Below are 15,441 nucleotides of genomic sequence, written 5' to 3' on the forward strand. Positions count from 1 at the left end.
ACCTACCCTGCACATCTTTGGACTGTGGGAGGAAACCGGAACACCCGGAGGAAACCCGCGCACACACGGGGAGGATGTACAGACTCCGCACAGACAGTGACCCAAGCTGGAATCGAACCTGGGACCTTGGAGCTGTGAAGCGATTGTGGATGAATTCGAATTGCTAGTACTTGTGTGTCGACAGTTGCAATTATACTCTCACTGACCTCATCACTCTCCTCCACATCGACATTTCCATTGGCATCGTCGTCCATCTGTTTGTGAATACTCATGATGGCTTCGAAGCGGAGCACCTCCTCCTCGATGTGGCACGAGTTTTCATCAATCCTGCAGAGATCTGAAGGGAAGAACAAAATTAGATTGGGAACCAATCTCAACCCCAGCACTGCTCTCTGAAGAAAATATATGCAACAAAACCCATCAATATCAAAACCCATTGCTGGGGTACGCATACACAACAGTGAGTTACAGAGAGGCCATCGTGCCTGTATTGCCCCCAAATCCATTAAGATGCCCTCAAAATCAATACCCGAGCCCTTGACAAATGTCAGCCTTGCCTGCTTTGAAAAACAGTAAGAAGTCTGACAACACCAGGTTAAAGTCCAACAGGTTTGTTTCAAACACGAGCTTTCGGAGCAGTGCTCCGAAAGCTAGTGTTTGAAACAAACCTGTTGGACTTTAACCTGGTGTTGTCAGACTTCTTACTGTGCTCGCCCCAGTCCGACGCCAGCATCTCCACATCATGCTTTGAGAAAGTATCTGGAATAATTCTTTCCTCTCCTGCAGCAAACACTTCTGAAATAAGAATGTAAAGGGCAGGGTGACATTATACATCTTAATCCCTGGCAGCGAAGCGTTTGATGTATTAGAACCAGATACTCACTCCACCGCAGGCCGTGTTGTAGCACAGAACGAGAGAGCTGGGCCAGCAACCAAATGCTCTGTGGCTGCAAAGCATAGCCTTTTAATGAAGGTCTGTCTGCACAGTCCTGTCACCAAGACTTCAGTCAAGTGCGAAGCAGGCAGAGTTGGAAACATCCTGGAGTCCCAGTGGCTTTATCAAGCGGTTCAGTCAGTGCTGCCCCGTACATAGACGTGAACACCTGTCAACATTGTAAAACACTACTGCTGAAATCTGAATTTAGCTTCAGTAACACTGCTGCCTCCACCAGTGGTGAATATTTCTATGCTGAGGCTTTTCGGCTCGGTCTTTATTCTCAGAAGCAAAATATTGCCGATGCCGGAAGTCTGAAATGAAAACCGAAAATGCTGAGAATACTCAGGTCAAGCGGCATCTGTGGAGAGGGAAACACAGAGTTAAAGTTTCAGAACTTATTCGAATGAAAGATCACAGGTCTGAAACATTCACTATGTTTCTCTCTTCATAGACCTGCTGAGCATTTCCACAATCTTCCATCTTTATTTTGAAAAATTGGCATTCGGGCCAGCTTGATGGCAGCATCCTTTTACCAACAGCTGAACCTGTGACTTGCTCCACCATAGTGCGAGCACCATTCATGACTGCAACCTTTAAAGGGAAGGCCCATAACCACAATCTTAGAATCATAGACTCCCTACAGTGCAAAAGGAGGTCATTCGGCCCATTGAGTCTTCACCGGCTGTTGGAAAGAGTACCCTACCTAAGCCCATGCCTCCCCCATAACAACACCTAACCTTTTGGACACCAACGGGCAATTTGGCATGGCCAATCCACCTGACCTTCACATCCTTGGACTGTGGGAGGAAACCGGAGGAAACCTACGCAGAGACAGGGAGAACGTGCAGATTCAGCACAGAACCCGGGTCCCTGGTGCTGTCAGGCAACCACTGTGCCGCCCTTACTTGAATATTGCTGAGAGACATGTTGTCAAAGTTTTTCATCTTTTATTCACCAGCACAAATGCCAAATTTGAAACAATTCAAAACAATTTATACTACACGAAAAACAGGCGTTAACTGGTTGGCAAGTCAGCTTTACTTGGCTGAGGCATGGTCATGGCGAATGTAATGGGGAACTGTAGGTTACAAGCTCCTGGGTAATTCAAAAAAGGTGTCCAGGGATCTCGGGGTTGGTAATAAATTAGTCTGGCCGCTGATGCCCATATTCTGAGAATAAACGTGTGAAAACAAGGGTATAACCGTGCTGCTTGGAGACAACCACAGTTTGGCCCACAGCACAGCACATCACACATTGTACACTGCACCGCACACCACACAGTGTACCACACACTGCACCGCACATCGCACCACACACTGCTTCACACAGCACATCACACATTGTACACTGCACCGCACAGCACAGTGTACCACATACTGCACCGCACATCGCACCACACACTGCTTCACACAGCACATCACACTTTGTACACTGCACCGCACAGCACAGTGTACCACATACTGCACCGCACATCACACATTGTACACTGCACCGCACAGCACACCACACCACACATTGTACACCACACCGCACACCACACATTGTACACTGCACCGCACAGCACAATGTACCACATACTGCACCGCACACCACACATTGTACACTGCACCGCACAGCACAGTGTACCACATACTGCACCGCACATCACACATTGTACACTGCACCGCACAGCACAGTGTACCACATACTGCACCGCACATCACACATTGTATACTGCACCGCACAGCACAATGTACCACATACTGCACCGCACACCACACATTGTACACTGCACTGCACAGCACAGTGTACCACATACTGCACCGCACATCACACATTGTATACTGCACCGCACAGCACAATGTACCACATACTGCACCGCACACCACACATTGTACACTGCACTGCACAGCACAGTGTACCACATACTGCACCGCACATCACACATTGTACACTGCACCGCACAGCACAGTGTACCACATACTGCACCGCACATCACACATTGTACACTGCACCGCACAGCACAGTGTACCACATACTGCACCGCACATCACACATTGTACACTGCACCGCACAGCACAATGTACCACATACTGCACCGCACACCACACATTGTACACTGCACTGCACAGCACAGTGTACCACATACTGCACCGCACATCACACATTGTATACTGCACCGCACAGCACAATGTACCACATACTGCACCGCACACCACACATTGTACACTGCACTGCACAGCACAGTGTACCACATACTGCACCGCACATCACACATTGTACACTGCACCGCACAGCACAGTGTACCACATACTGCACCGCACATCACACATTGTACACTGCACCGCACAGCACAGTGTACCACATACTGCACCGCACATCACACATTGTACACTGCATCGCACAGCAGTGTACCACATACTGCACCGCACATCACACATTGTACACTGCATCGCACAGCACAGTGTACCACATACTGCACCGCACATCACACATTGTACACTGCACACTGCATCGCACCACACACTGCATCAAACAGCACACCACACATTGTACACCACACCGCACACCACACATTGTACACCACACCGCACCGCACACCACACATTGTACACCGCACACATTGTACACTGCATACTGCATCGCACACCACACATTGTACACCACACCGCACACATTGTACACTGCATACTGCATCGCACCACATACTGCACCGCACATCACACATTGTGCACCACACAGCCCACCACACATTGTACATTGCATCGCAACACACACTACACCGCACAGCGCACCGCACATTGTACATTGCACGCACCACATTGCACATTGAACACCGCGCAGTGCATCGCACATTGTGCACAGCACATTACACACCTCACAGCGAATCGCAAATGAAAATTAAATGAAGTGAAAATCGCTTATTGTCACGAGTAGGCTTCAATGAAGTTACTGTGAAAAGCCCCTAGTCGCCACATTCCGGCGCCTGTTCGGGGAGGCTGGCACGGGAATCGAACCGTGCTGCTGGCCTGCCTTGGTCTGCTTTAAAAGCCAGCGATTTAGCCCAGTGTGCTAAACCAGCCCCTTACACACCCACATTATGCTGTACATCGCACAGCACATCGCACAACGCATCACACAACGTTACATACAGCGCCCTGCACAGAGCATCACACATTGTACACCGCGCAAAGCATAGTACACCGCGCATCGCACAGCGTACCGCATTGCACCGTACACTGCATCGCAATGTACACCTCAACGCATGGTATCGCGCATCGCACAACATACCTCATTGCATTGCACCGTACATCCCATCGCACTGTACACCACGCAACGCATTGCGGAGCACATCACAGACTGTACACCGCATTGTATACCGTATAGTGCATTGCACTGTACACCGCATAGCGCATCACATCACAGACTGTACACCGCATAGTGCACTGCACACTGCATTGCACTGTACATGTCATACCCAACAAAGTGACAGATATGCACAGTTTCCTGCAAATTGTTTTACTAGATTTGGTTTCATGTCACTCCTTCAGTTCATCTCAAGGCATTTGCCATCTCTTTTCTGGGAGTCTCCTGGTTCCACAAGTTCCAAGTAATTCCTCTAGTACCTCTGAATTGAGCACACAACACAGCTGCACACAGCACTGGTGGAATTGGAAAGTGTGTTGAACAACCATCTCAAGATGGTGCTCTGTTACATTTATAAATCAACTGGACAAGTGCATATCTACAGAACTAGCTCAAAGTCCCTTCTTTGATGAGCAGCTTTTTAGATTGGAGTGGGGAAATGGAGAAAAGATCGATCAGCTTTTTAGGTGGGGGTGTAGCCACCTGGGATGGCCACTTCCAGAATACAAAATGGATGATTGCAATGCCTGTAGGGAAATATGGACAATATTAGGAAAGCAAGCAGGCACAGAGCCTGTATGTGTATTGGAACCTCAGCCCCCAGACGAGACTGAAACTGTAAGGCAATTAGCATATTGATGGCCCATCTCCGGGAACAAAGGAATGACACTCAGGTAACCGATACTGTTACAGACATCCCGGCGCCAGAAAGACACAAACAAAGCAAGGCCAACGGCCACCTAGGACACGCCCAGCCATCAGGGCACCCAGTCCTTTTATTGGTCAAGATCAATACGAGTGATCAGGATACGGCCCAATTAATCAGGGCCAAGTTCAAGGCCCGCCCAAAAGCACGCGAAGCCCCTTCGGGTATAAGAAGCCCCCGATAGAGAATCGCTCTTGGACTTGGCTCTCGAAGCGAAAAGACCCGTCCACCAGCTGCACCAGAAGCAGTAAGTTCAAGGTCAACGCGCGCCATCAGACGGACGACCTTAGCTGTTCTCCTGTTACCTCTTCGCACCCAACAGCCTTTGATCTGAACGGCCATTGTTCCTCTGACTGGGTGGGCACCCGAAGCTAAGTATAGGCTTTAGCGTTAGAGATAGTTTAGTTTGTGGTATTTTGTGCATGAGTAGATATTACTGTGTGTGTAAATAAATAGTATTGACTTTGAACTAACTAATTGGTGCATTGGTTCTTTGATCAGTATTCGGGTTTGAACCTTGTGGCGGTATCGAAAGATACCTGGCGACTCTAGAGCAAACATAATTAGGATTAAGGAAGGCGACCATATTGGCCGCTGTATTTATAACCAGATAAACAGAGCAACATTTACTGGCGACTCTGATGGGACTCGACCTAGAAGTGGCCTAGTCACTCCGAGAGAACCCAAATTTGAATTAGAATCCAATTGGGAAAAGAATAACCACAAACGTAAGACCAATACTGATCAAACCATCAAAATTCGGAAGTGTGTTTTTTGCAAGCGTACTAACAGGGATATACGGTAAACCTGAGAGAGTTTACCTTTCGGGAGTTTTGTAGGCCGGAAATTAGCGTACGCCGTACCCGTGTTTACATCACCACTTTATCACCCCCAGTTCCAAATTCAGTAGACCCCTGAGATAGAGAGAAAAATGGCAATGAAGGCAATGGAACGCCTTATGAACTCCCAGGAATTCAAGGTCACAGCGACCAGTAGAGTAGGACAGTGTCCCGTATGGGAAGAGGAAATCAGAAAGTACCTCAACGGGAAAGGTTGGCTCCTTTGGAGAGAATTCTGCACGAATGATGAAACAGGTCCCGGAAGTATAGGGCATACTTGGTGGGAGAACCTGTCAGAGATTCACAAGAGCAGCTTAGGGAAAGCTCGCAAGCCGATGGCAATCGGGTCCTGCTTGGCACAATTACAAGGCACAGAGGAGGTCGTGAGGATGCTCCGTAGAGAGATTGAGGAGAGAGACAAGAGTAGTGAAGGAGATGTGAGCGAATATGAGAGAGAACAGGGAACTGAGAGAGCAGTTAGCGGCGAGGGACAAAGAGGTGGCTGATGCCAAGCGGGCACACCAATCTTGTCTCGCCCATTTGAGCAGTTTTCAGGCCCAATATAATAAGGCCTACCAAGACACGCAACACACGGTGTTGGTAAGACAGGAAACCGAACAACAGGTTGAGCAGTTGCAGAAACAGTGTAACGACTTAAAAGCAGCCCTACGAACACTCCACACTTCCAGAACGGAACAAAGGCAGAGCTCGGTAGATCACGCAAACTGCCGGAAGCAAATTGCAGAATTGCAAACTATGCTTTCTGTTCAGAATGGGTTCCAGAGCACGTTTGGACCCCAGTTAGACCAAGAAAATAGCCCCGACTGGCAGGAGTTAAATAAGACTGCCCATAGATATGTACATGGCACATGTACACAGGAAAAATCCCAGAAACGAAAAGCACCCCAACCTCCGACTGCACAGGCAGAATACACCCCTATGAACCCTGTAACCACACAGCGCAGGGCCACAACAGACGGAGACCCCATTAACCGTCACTCAATTAAGGGGTGCATGTGAGAAGATTACACCGTTCCTACCCACATCGGACCCCCACCAGTTCTTTGCAAGAGTAAAACAGCGGCGACCATGTACGGCCTGGATGAGAAGGAGCAAGTGAAGCTCACAGTTTTAAGCCTCGACCCTTCAGTCATGGCAGCCCTTCCCGACCCACAGAATGTAGGAGGAGGCACACTCCAAGAAATGCACACAGCGATCCTAGACATGATCGGCTATAACAAAGGAGACCCTGTAGAAGGCCTAAACAAGTGTAGGCAAAAGAAGACAGAGCACCCCACAGCATTTGCTGGACGCTTGTGGATACATTTTACTGCGGTGTTCGGAGAGTTAGCCTGCGCCCATTTGTCCACAGATAATATGGCCAAATAGGACCCGCATCCTAGTCTCTCATGCGACAGAGGCAGGACAGAGAGCTTGCGCAAATTACCCCCCCTCAGACGAGGCCCACAACGGGAAATGGGTTTTGAAAAGATTGTCCCGCACTTGGGAACAGTCCATGCAGGGAAAATCAGAGCAGAGGAAGAGCAGGCAGACATGTATCCAGTTAGGACGCACCAGAATCCCGCATGGGTCAATGAGGGCAGGAACGGCCCACAGCAGACCAAATCCCAGGAGTGTTATAATTGCGGCCAATTAGGAGACTTTGCATGAGAGTGCAATGCTCCAGAAGCAGCAGAGAAACCAGCAGACAGACACCCTAAATAGGAATAGGGCAAAGCCAATTCACAATGTTAGCGCCCGTTCTGATACCCCAGATATGAACGGCACCGATTGACGGTGTTCGGGCTCCCCAACTTGGGTCTGCGACACCCTTTGGGACAAGTCCGGTAGACCGGTAGTGGCAGGCACAATCCGGGGACACCCCGTGGAATTTCTTTGGGACACAGGAGGGTCCCGTACCACGATAAATTCCTCCACAATGTTTCAGCGAGACACATGGCCCACCACGGACACCATTGCTCTCAGCGGTTTTACAGGGCACTTACAGAAGTGACACATCACAGCCCCTGTAGCCATTCAGATAGGGAACATTAAAACTAAACACCCCGTAGTTCTGGTCGACCTATCGCAGACAGCCGAACACATTTTAGGAACTGATTTTATGAGCTCCCACAATCTATCATTCGACCCCGTAAATAGATGTGTGTGGAAAATGGCAAAGGCAGCACGAGCCCCTGCCACGCTCACAGCTGGAGAGAATGAAAATAGGATTAGCGCAGTAGGAGGCTTCTGGTTCGACCCTCGAGCCATTAGTCAGGACAAACAAGTTAGGGAAGTCCTGCAGCGACACAAAGCAGCATAAACACGACTGTGGCAAGATCGCTGGCTTGGTGAATATTACAGGTCCCGACCCCATGTACGGTTTTCCCCAAGAAGCAGAGGGAGAAATCTCAAAAGTTATACAGAGTCTGCTTGATCAAGGCGTACTCCGATCAGTAGCCTCACGAATAATGCACCAATTTGGCCTGTCAGGAAACCAGATGGATCATGGTGACTGACCATTGATTACCGGGAACTGAACAAAGTAACCCCACTAGCAGCCCCCACCGTAGCCACAAGTCCCGACACCATGCTCAAACAGGGACTACAGTCAAATTTATTTTTGGTTTTGGATATTAGCAACGGCTTTTGGTCCATTCCATTGAATAAAGCGTGCCAATATAAATTTGCTTTCACATTCCAGGGACAGAAATATACGTGGATGTGCCTTCCACACGGCTTCCACAACTCCCCCTCCATTTTCCACCGACAAGTGGCAAATGGTTTAGCAAAATTTTCCCAACCCGATTGTCTGGTCCAATATGTAGATGACTTGCTTCTGCAGACAGACACTAAGAAAAAGCACATTTTGCTTCTCGAAGAACTATTAGGATTCCTTCACAAATTGGATTGAAAGTGAACCCCAAGAAGGCCCAGATTTTACAGGAAAAGGTGATTTACTTAGGAACAGTAATCACACAAGGCAAACGCGAGATCAAGCAGAAAAGAATTGCCTCAATCGTCAAATTACCCCTGCCCCATAAAGTTACAACCCTCCGGTCATTTCTAGGACTGGTTGAAACCACATCGACAGTTTCGCCACAAAGGCAGCGGCCCTATCCAACCTTCTCAAGAAACAAGCACCTTGGGAATGGCTTCCACAGCACACGGATGCCGTGGATGCATTAAAAAGAGCCCTCAGCGCAGCCCCCACGTTACAAGTTCCAGATCCACTCTCCCCATACTCAATTGAAGTTGCAAGCACCGACCGAACCCTTTCGGCCGTGCTCCAGGGGCTGATTTAGCTCATTGGGCTAAATCGCTGGCTTTTAAAGCAGGCCAGCAGCACGGTTCGATTCCCGTATCAGCCTCCCCGGACAGGCGCCGGAATGTGGCGACTAGGGGCTTTTCACAGTAACTTCATTGAAGCCTACTCGTGACAATAAGCGATTTTCATTTCATTTCATTTTTCCTCCAAGAACGACATGATCGTTTAGGTCCCGTGGCATACGCCTCATGTGTATTAGATCCAGTCTAATCCAGTCTCATCCAGTAGACGAAGGTACCTGCTCGCAGCTTTTTGGGCAGTACAATACTTCACATACATTACAGGACTCAACCCCATCACCATTCTAACTGAACACACCCCAACACAACTCCTACTTGATGGTAGACATAAGGATGGCACAGTCAGCCAAATCCGCGCAGCCCGTTGGACCCTTCTCTTACAGGGACGGGAATAACAGTTAAGAGGATAAAGACCCACACTTTCCTCGCTAATAATCTACAGTATGCAGGCACCCCACACGAATCTGAAATCATCTCCATTAAACACAACACAGGACCCTTTATACCTAAGTCAGCTCCCCCGAAATCAGGTACTTCACCCCAGGGACCCAGCCCACAGACACATGCGCACCCCTTAGAATCTATGTGGATTGGCTCCTCCACAGTTTTAAATGGCAAAAGGATTACCGGTTGCGGTATTTATGTCGAGGAAGCGCAGGGACGCGCCCTAGAAGAGATTTCGTTAAAATTGCCAGGACACTTAGGCTCGCAGGCAGCAGAACTGGCAGCCATGGCGTACATTGTAGAACACCCCAACTCGTTTCCGACCCCAGCCGACATATATTCAGACAGTTTATGTCTGTAACAGTTTAACCGAATTCCTACCCCTGTGGGAATCGAGAGGTCGCTTTTCCGCAGACGGAAAACCCCTACCCTCAGCCCCATTACTCAGGCATATTCTGAAAACACCCAAAGATAGGAAATATGGCATTATCAAAGTTCTCAGCCATCATCGTTCTTCTCCCCCCCACTCCGGTAACGTTAAGGCAGACGCCCTAGCAAAGGCAGGTTCCAGATACGGTCACTTTTGGAACCCCCCCCCCCCCCCGGTAACGTTAAGGCAGACGCCATAGCAAAGGCAGGTTCCAGATACGGTCACTTTTGGGAAACCACCCCCCCCCCGGAGAGTGCCCAGTACACGGGGTTCAGGTCTCACAGACCAACATTCAAAGATCTAGCGAAGGCCCAAAAGGAAGATGAGAAGCTCAGGGAAGCTCAGGGCTGTTTAGCACACTGGGCTAAATCGCTGGCTTTGAAAGCAGACCAAGGCAGGCCAGCAGCACGGTTCGATTCCCGTAACAGCCTCCCCGAACAGGCGCCGGAATGTGGCGACTAGGGGCTTTTCACAGTAACTTCATTGAAGCCTACTCGTGACAATAAGCGGTTTTCATTTTCAACAGGCAACTTCCCAGCCCCTTATGATAAGTTTAAACACTCGTTAACCACACATGACGGTGTGATTTTAAAAGATGGCATTTATGTAGTCCCCAGCCAGGAAAGGAATCAGATTATTTGTCAGTTCCATGACAACCATGGACACCGGGGCATTGTACCCATCCTAGCCCACCTCAGACCTCTCTGCTGGTGGCCTGATTTAAAAACTGATGTGACATATTACATTGAGAACTGCTTAATCTGTGCCCAGAACAATCCGGACAGATACGCAAGAAAAGGTCAGCTTAGTCACACCCGCCCCGTTAATGGCCCCTGGATGAATTTGCAAATCGATTATATAGGGCCCCTATCCCCCTGCAAGAATGGTTTCAAGTATGTGTTGGTGGTCATCGACACCTTCACAAAATGGGTGGAAGCGTTTCCATCCAGAACAAACACGGCCAAAATGACAGCTAAAATCCTCGCTCAGCACATCTTTACGAGATGGGGACTTCCCCGCAGTATAGAGTCCAATCAAGGCTCCCATTTTACAGGACGTGTAAAGAAAAATGTCCTTACAATTTTCGGAATAAAACAAAAGTTTCATATCGCATACCACCCCCAATCAAGCGGCATAGTAGAAAGAACGTAGTGGAACAGAACTTTGAAAGCCACCCTCAGAAAAATGGTGCAACAGCACAACAGCACCTGGGATACAGTTCTCCCCTTTGCATTAATGTTCATACGGAACACGGTATCCACGTCCACAGGACACACCCCCCACACCCTCATGACCGGACGCCCCATGAAAGGGACAGAATATTTATTAGGACTAGATTTAAGACAGCCCCGCAGTCACCGCCCTCACCCATGTTAAAGCACTTCAGCAGATGATAGAAAATGTAAAGGCAGCCCAGCTTGCAGCAGCTGTTAGGCTTGGAACACGCAAGAAGCAAAGCTTGCTTCGATAAGACGGTACACGCCACAGAGTCTGTAGTAGGGCAGCAAGTCATGCTGGCCCTACACAACCCCAGTTCATTCCTCTCCCCCAAATTTGCCGGACCGTACTCCATCTCTGATAAAGTCAGCTCCTCTGTAAACAAGATCACATATCCTAATGGCAAGTCTGCGTGGCTCCACATAAACCATCTTAAGGCTTATGGCTCGCAGAACAACGATTCGCACAACATCTCGCTCGCAGCAGATGAGCACGCCCCGCCCACAAATGACGTATTCCTACCCTCCCCCAACCTATCCAGCCCATCCTCAGACACGACTTCCACTCCCAGAGGCACGACTCCGCATTTCCCTTCCCCCAGCCGATAACGATGGCGACAGCCCCAGCACACCACCCTACGATTACACCCCTGCACCAGGCCCCACTCCCAGCGACTCCGACCATGATTCCAGCTACCCCTTCGAGATAACGTATGTTAAAGCTCCTGATCCAGACCCACCGCCCGACGATTATTGATTAACCCCTAGCAGCTCCAACCTCGATGCTAAGTACTGGCACCGAGACAATTCGTTCAGCCTCATCCGGAATGAGATGGACCCCAATTCGCCCCACGCAGCTTTGGCACGACTACTCCAGTCAAGCGTATGGCAACCGGGAGAAGATGATGACGTAGAATCTGACTCCCACCAAACGAATCCCTTTGCGACTCTGTTCAGTATGGAGCAATGAAGTGTCCAGATGATGGTAAAAAGGAACCGATGGAGAATTACGGTGTCCTTTCTGATGGAAACTGCACAATTTTGTTACGTTAGTTTGTTTTTTAAATGTTTGTTACTGCCAATGTTCAATGTTGTTTGTTCGCTTAATGTTTTCATGGCCCCATGCCACCACTCCTTTAACGCCCACTGGCAGTTAAAGGAACAATTTTGTCCATAGACAACTATTCATAACTGCTCTTCTGCTTCGAAGGCAGAGGATAGCATAACTGTAACGACCACGACGACCACACTCTTTCCCATTCTTGTCCGGTCACTCAGGCAGTGGGGTAACGGCACTGGTCCCCGCCCTGCCCGAGGACCCCCTGGTCAGCTACGCTCGGGTAGAGCACATACGGCACTGCTCACCGTCCTACCCGGGGATTCCACCCATTCTTACCCGCCGCGGCCCATACGCACCCCATTTTGGCACTTTTAGTTCAAAACTCTTCTGTTTGTTTATGGCGACCCTTAGGTTGCTTCTAAATGCTATTTACATCCTCGAACACTGGGATGGTAGATCGCACAGGCTGCGAGACGGCTCGCACTATGTCAATTTTTCTTGGATGTCTTGTCCCAAATACTTGGTTTAAAAACAAATGAGAGCGTCACAGATGGTGACCAATTATAACGGGTAATTGGCAATAAAAGGACAGACAAGACAGACATACGAGATCATAAACAAGATAATAACAGAAATTATGCTTGTGCGCATAGAACTCCGGAACCACAGAAGCCTCAAGAAGAAGAAAGAAGAAAAGATGAAGACAACTATCATGCTCTACAGTTGGATCTTAGCGGGATCCCTCCAGTTGCGCGCGGACGCTACCCCCCTGACTCCTACCACGCAGGCAGTGAATGTTTCCCACCCCTCCCATACACTGTACCCGGAGACAGTAACCAATCCACCGACCTGGTGTGACAAGTTCATAACATGGTATTCCCTATCCTACGTTGTGGAATCACTATTAGTACTCACGATACTCTGCAGTGTCGTTCAGACCCTAAGACTGAGGAAATGGCGGAGGAAAGCCTCCCGCACTCCAATATACACATTCAGATCCCCTACCTTCGGACTTCAACAAATCCCCCAACCCTTTTAAGTAAATTAAAGTGCATCCGCTTTTTTTGTGTGTTTGTTCGTTCTAATAAAAGAAATGTAAAACTCTGTGCTTGACTGCCAAGCCAAAGAGACCTGTGTTGCTGCTATTGCACAGTTTAAAATATTGTAAATTCTTTTGATTGTTTGAGTAAGGATAGTTCAGTTAAGAATAGTTAAGAGGTTCCAATTTTTTTATTTTGTAATGCATGCCTGAATGTCATAGCGCCCCGTAGAATTTTATAATGATGTATGTACATAAAGTAATTTAGGTAAAAGTTTCCATTCATAGGACAGAGTAGTGTAGGGCCTGTCCTCGCCTATGGGTGCCCGACTTAGGAGAACAAAGAAGATGCAGTAATTTGATCCTTCACGCTTCGCGTTGAGGATCACAAGGAGGGGGTGTAGCCTTCTGGGATGGCCACTTCCAGAATACAAAATGGATGGTTGCAATGACTGTAGGGAAATATGGACAATGTTAGGAAAGCAAGCCGGCACAGAGCCTGTATGTGTATTGGAACCTCAGCCCCCAGGCGAGACTGAAACTGTAAGGCAATTAGCATATTGATGGCCCATCTCCGGGAACAAAGGAATGACACTCAGGTAACCGATACTGTTTCAGACATCCCGGCGCCAGAAAGACACAAACAAAGCAAGGCCAACGGCCACCTAGGACACGCCCAGCCATCAGGGCACCCACCCCTTTTATTGGTCAAGATCAATACGAGTGGTTAAGATACGGCCCAATTAATCAGGGCCAAGTTCAAGGTCCGCCCAAAAGCACGCGAAGCCCCTTCGGGTATAAGAAGCCCCCGATAGAGAATCGCTCTCTTGGACTCGGCTCTCGAAGCGGAGACACCCGTCCACCAGCTGCAACAGAAGCAGTAAGTTCAAGGTCAATGCTCGCCATCAGATGGACAACCTTAGCTGTTCTCCTGTGTTGGAACCAACAATTCTACAGACACGTGCTTGTAGGATTAGAATAGCGGTTTTAATATACTCACAACAGAGCCAGCCTGTTAGCCATTGAACTTTCGGTGAACTGGCCGGCTGACCATGTGGCACTGATCTTTATACAGCAGCTCCAGGGGGAGGAGTCCTGGGCGGAGCCAAGGGAGAAGCCCAGTACAATTCTCGAGCATTCCCAGAGCTACTCCCCCTGGTGGTCAGGTAGTGCAACTGCACTTACAATATAGACACATGTATATACAGATTATAATCCGGTGTGAATCACATTCACCACATCCTGTTACCTCTTCGTACCCAACAGCCTCAGATCCAAACAACGGCCATTGTTCCTCTGACTGGGTGGGCACCCGAAGTTAAGTATAGGCGTTAGTGTTAGAGATAGTTTAGCTTATGGTATTTTGTGCATGAGTAGATATTACGATGTGTGTAAATAAATAGTATCGACTTTGAACGAACTAACTGGTGCATTTTTGATTAGTATTCGGGTTTGAACCTTGTGGCGGTATCGAAAGATACCTGGCGACTCTTGAGCAAACATAATTAGGATTAAGGAAGGCGACCATATTGACCACTGTATTTATAACCAGATAAACAGAGCAGCAGGGGCACAGGGAGGGAAGAGCAGCAATGGAGAAGCAAAGTTGCCTAAACGGTTGTAAAACATCTTTATCCGGTTCCTGAAGATAAGGACTTTAATGCAAGCACTCAATAAACTGCTTTAACCCAGTATGACAGCGCGACAGAGCAGAGCAGTCATAATCTTGCCTAGTCCATAAACATCCCCTTTTTGGTGCATTGACTTCATACCTTTTGCTCCAGTCTTGCAAGTGGCTGATTGTTTTGATTCAAATTTATTGGTGTGTGGTTATATTACTGGACAAGGAATGTAGAGAACACAAATCCCACCATGGGACTCTTAGAATTTGAATTTAGTTTTAAAATACTGGAAATAGAAAAAGCTAAAAAGCTAGTTTTAAAACCCCAACCTTGTGATCTTTAGGGAAGGAACCTGGTCTGATTTACTCTCGAGACTCCAGTCTCACATTAACCCATGTAGTTAAACTCTTAGGGATCCCTTAGGATCGGCGTCGGCTGGGAGGGCCGAATGGCC

General features: G+C 48.5%; 1 protein-coding gene across 1 annotated transcript in view; it reads right to left on the reverse strand.

The window, feature by feature from the left end:
• The window catches only part of LOC119977661 (stromal interaction molecule 1-like), a 102,198-nt gene that overhangs the window by 44,692 nt on the left and 42,065 nt on the right, over positions 1-15,441 (reverse strand). Inside the window, exon 2 of the mRNA XM_038818826.1 lies at positions 207-337. Coding sequence (XP_038674754.1) covers positions 207-337 — 131 coding nt within the window. The remainder of the gene's footprint in view (positions 1-206; positions 338-15,441) is intronic.

This window comes from Scyliorhinus canicula, chromosome 14 (assembly GCF_902713615.1).
Source record: "Scyliorhinus canicula chromosome 14, sScyCan1.1, whole genome shotgun sequence".
Taxonomy (NCBI): Eukaryota; Metazoa; Chordata; class Chondrichthyes; order Carcharhiniformes; family Scyliorhinidae; genus Scyliorhinus; species Scyliorhinus canicula.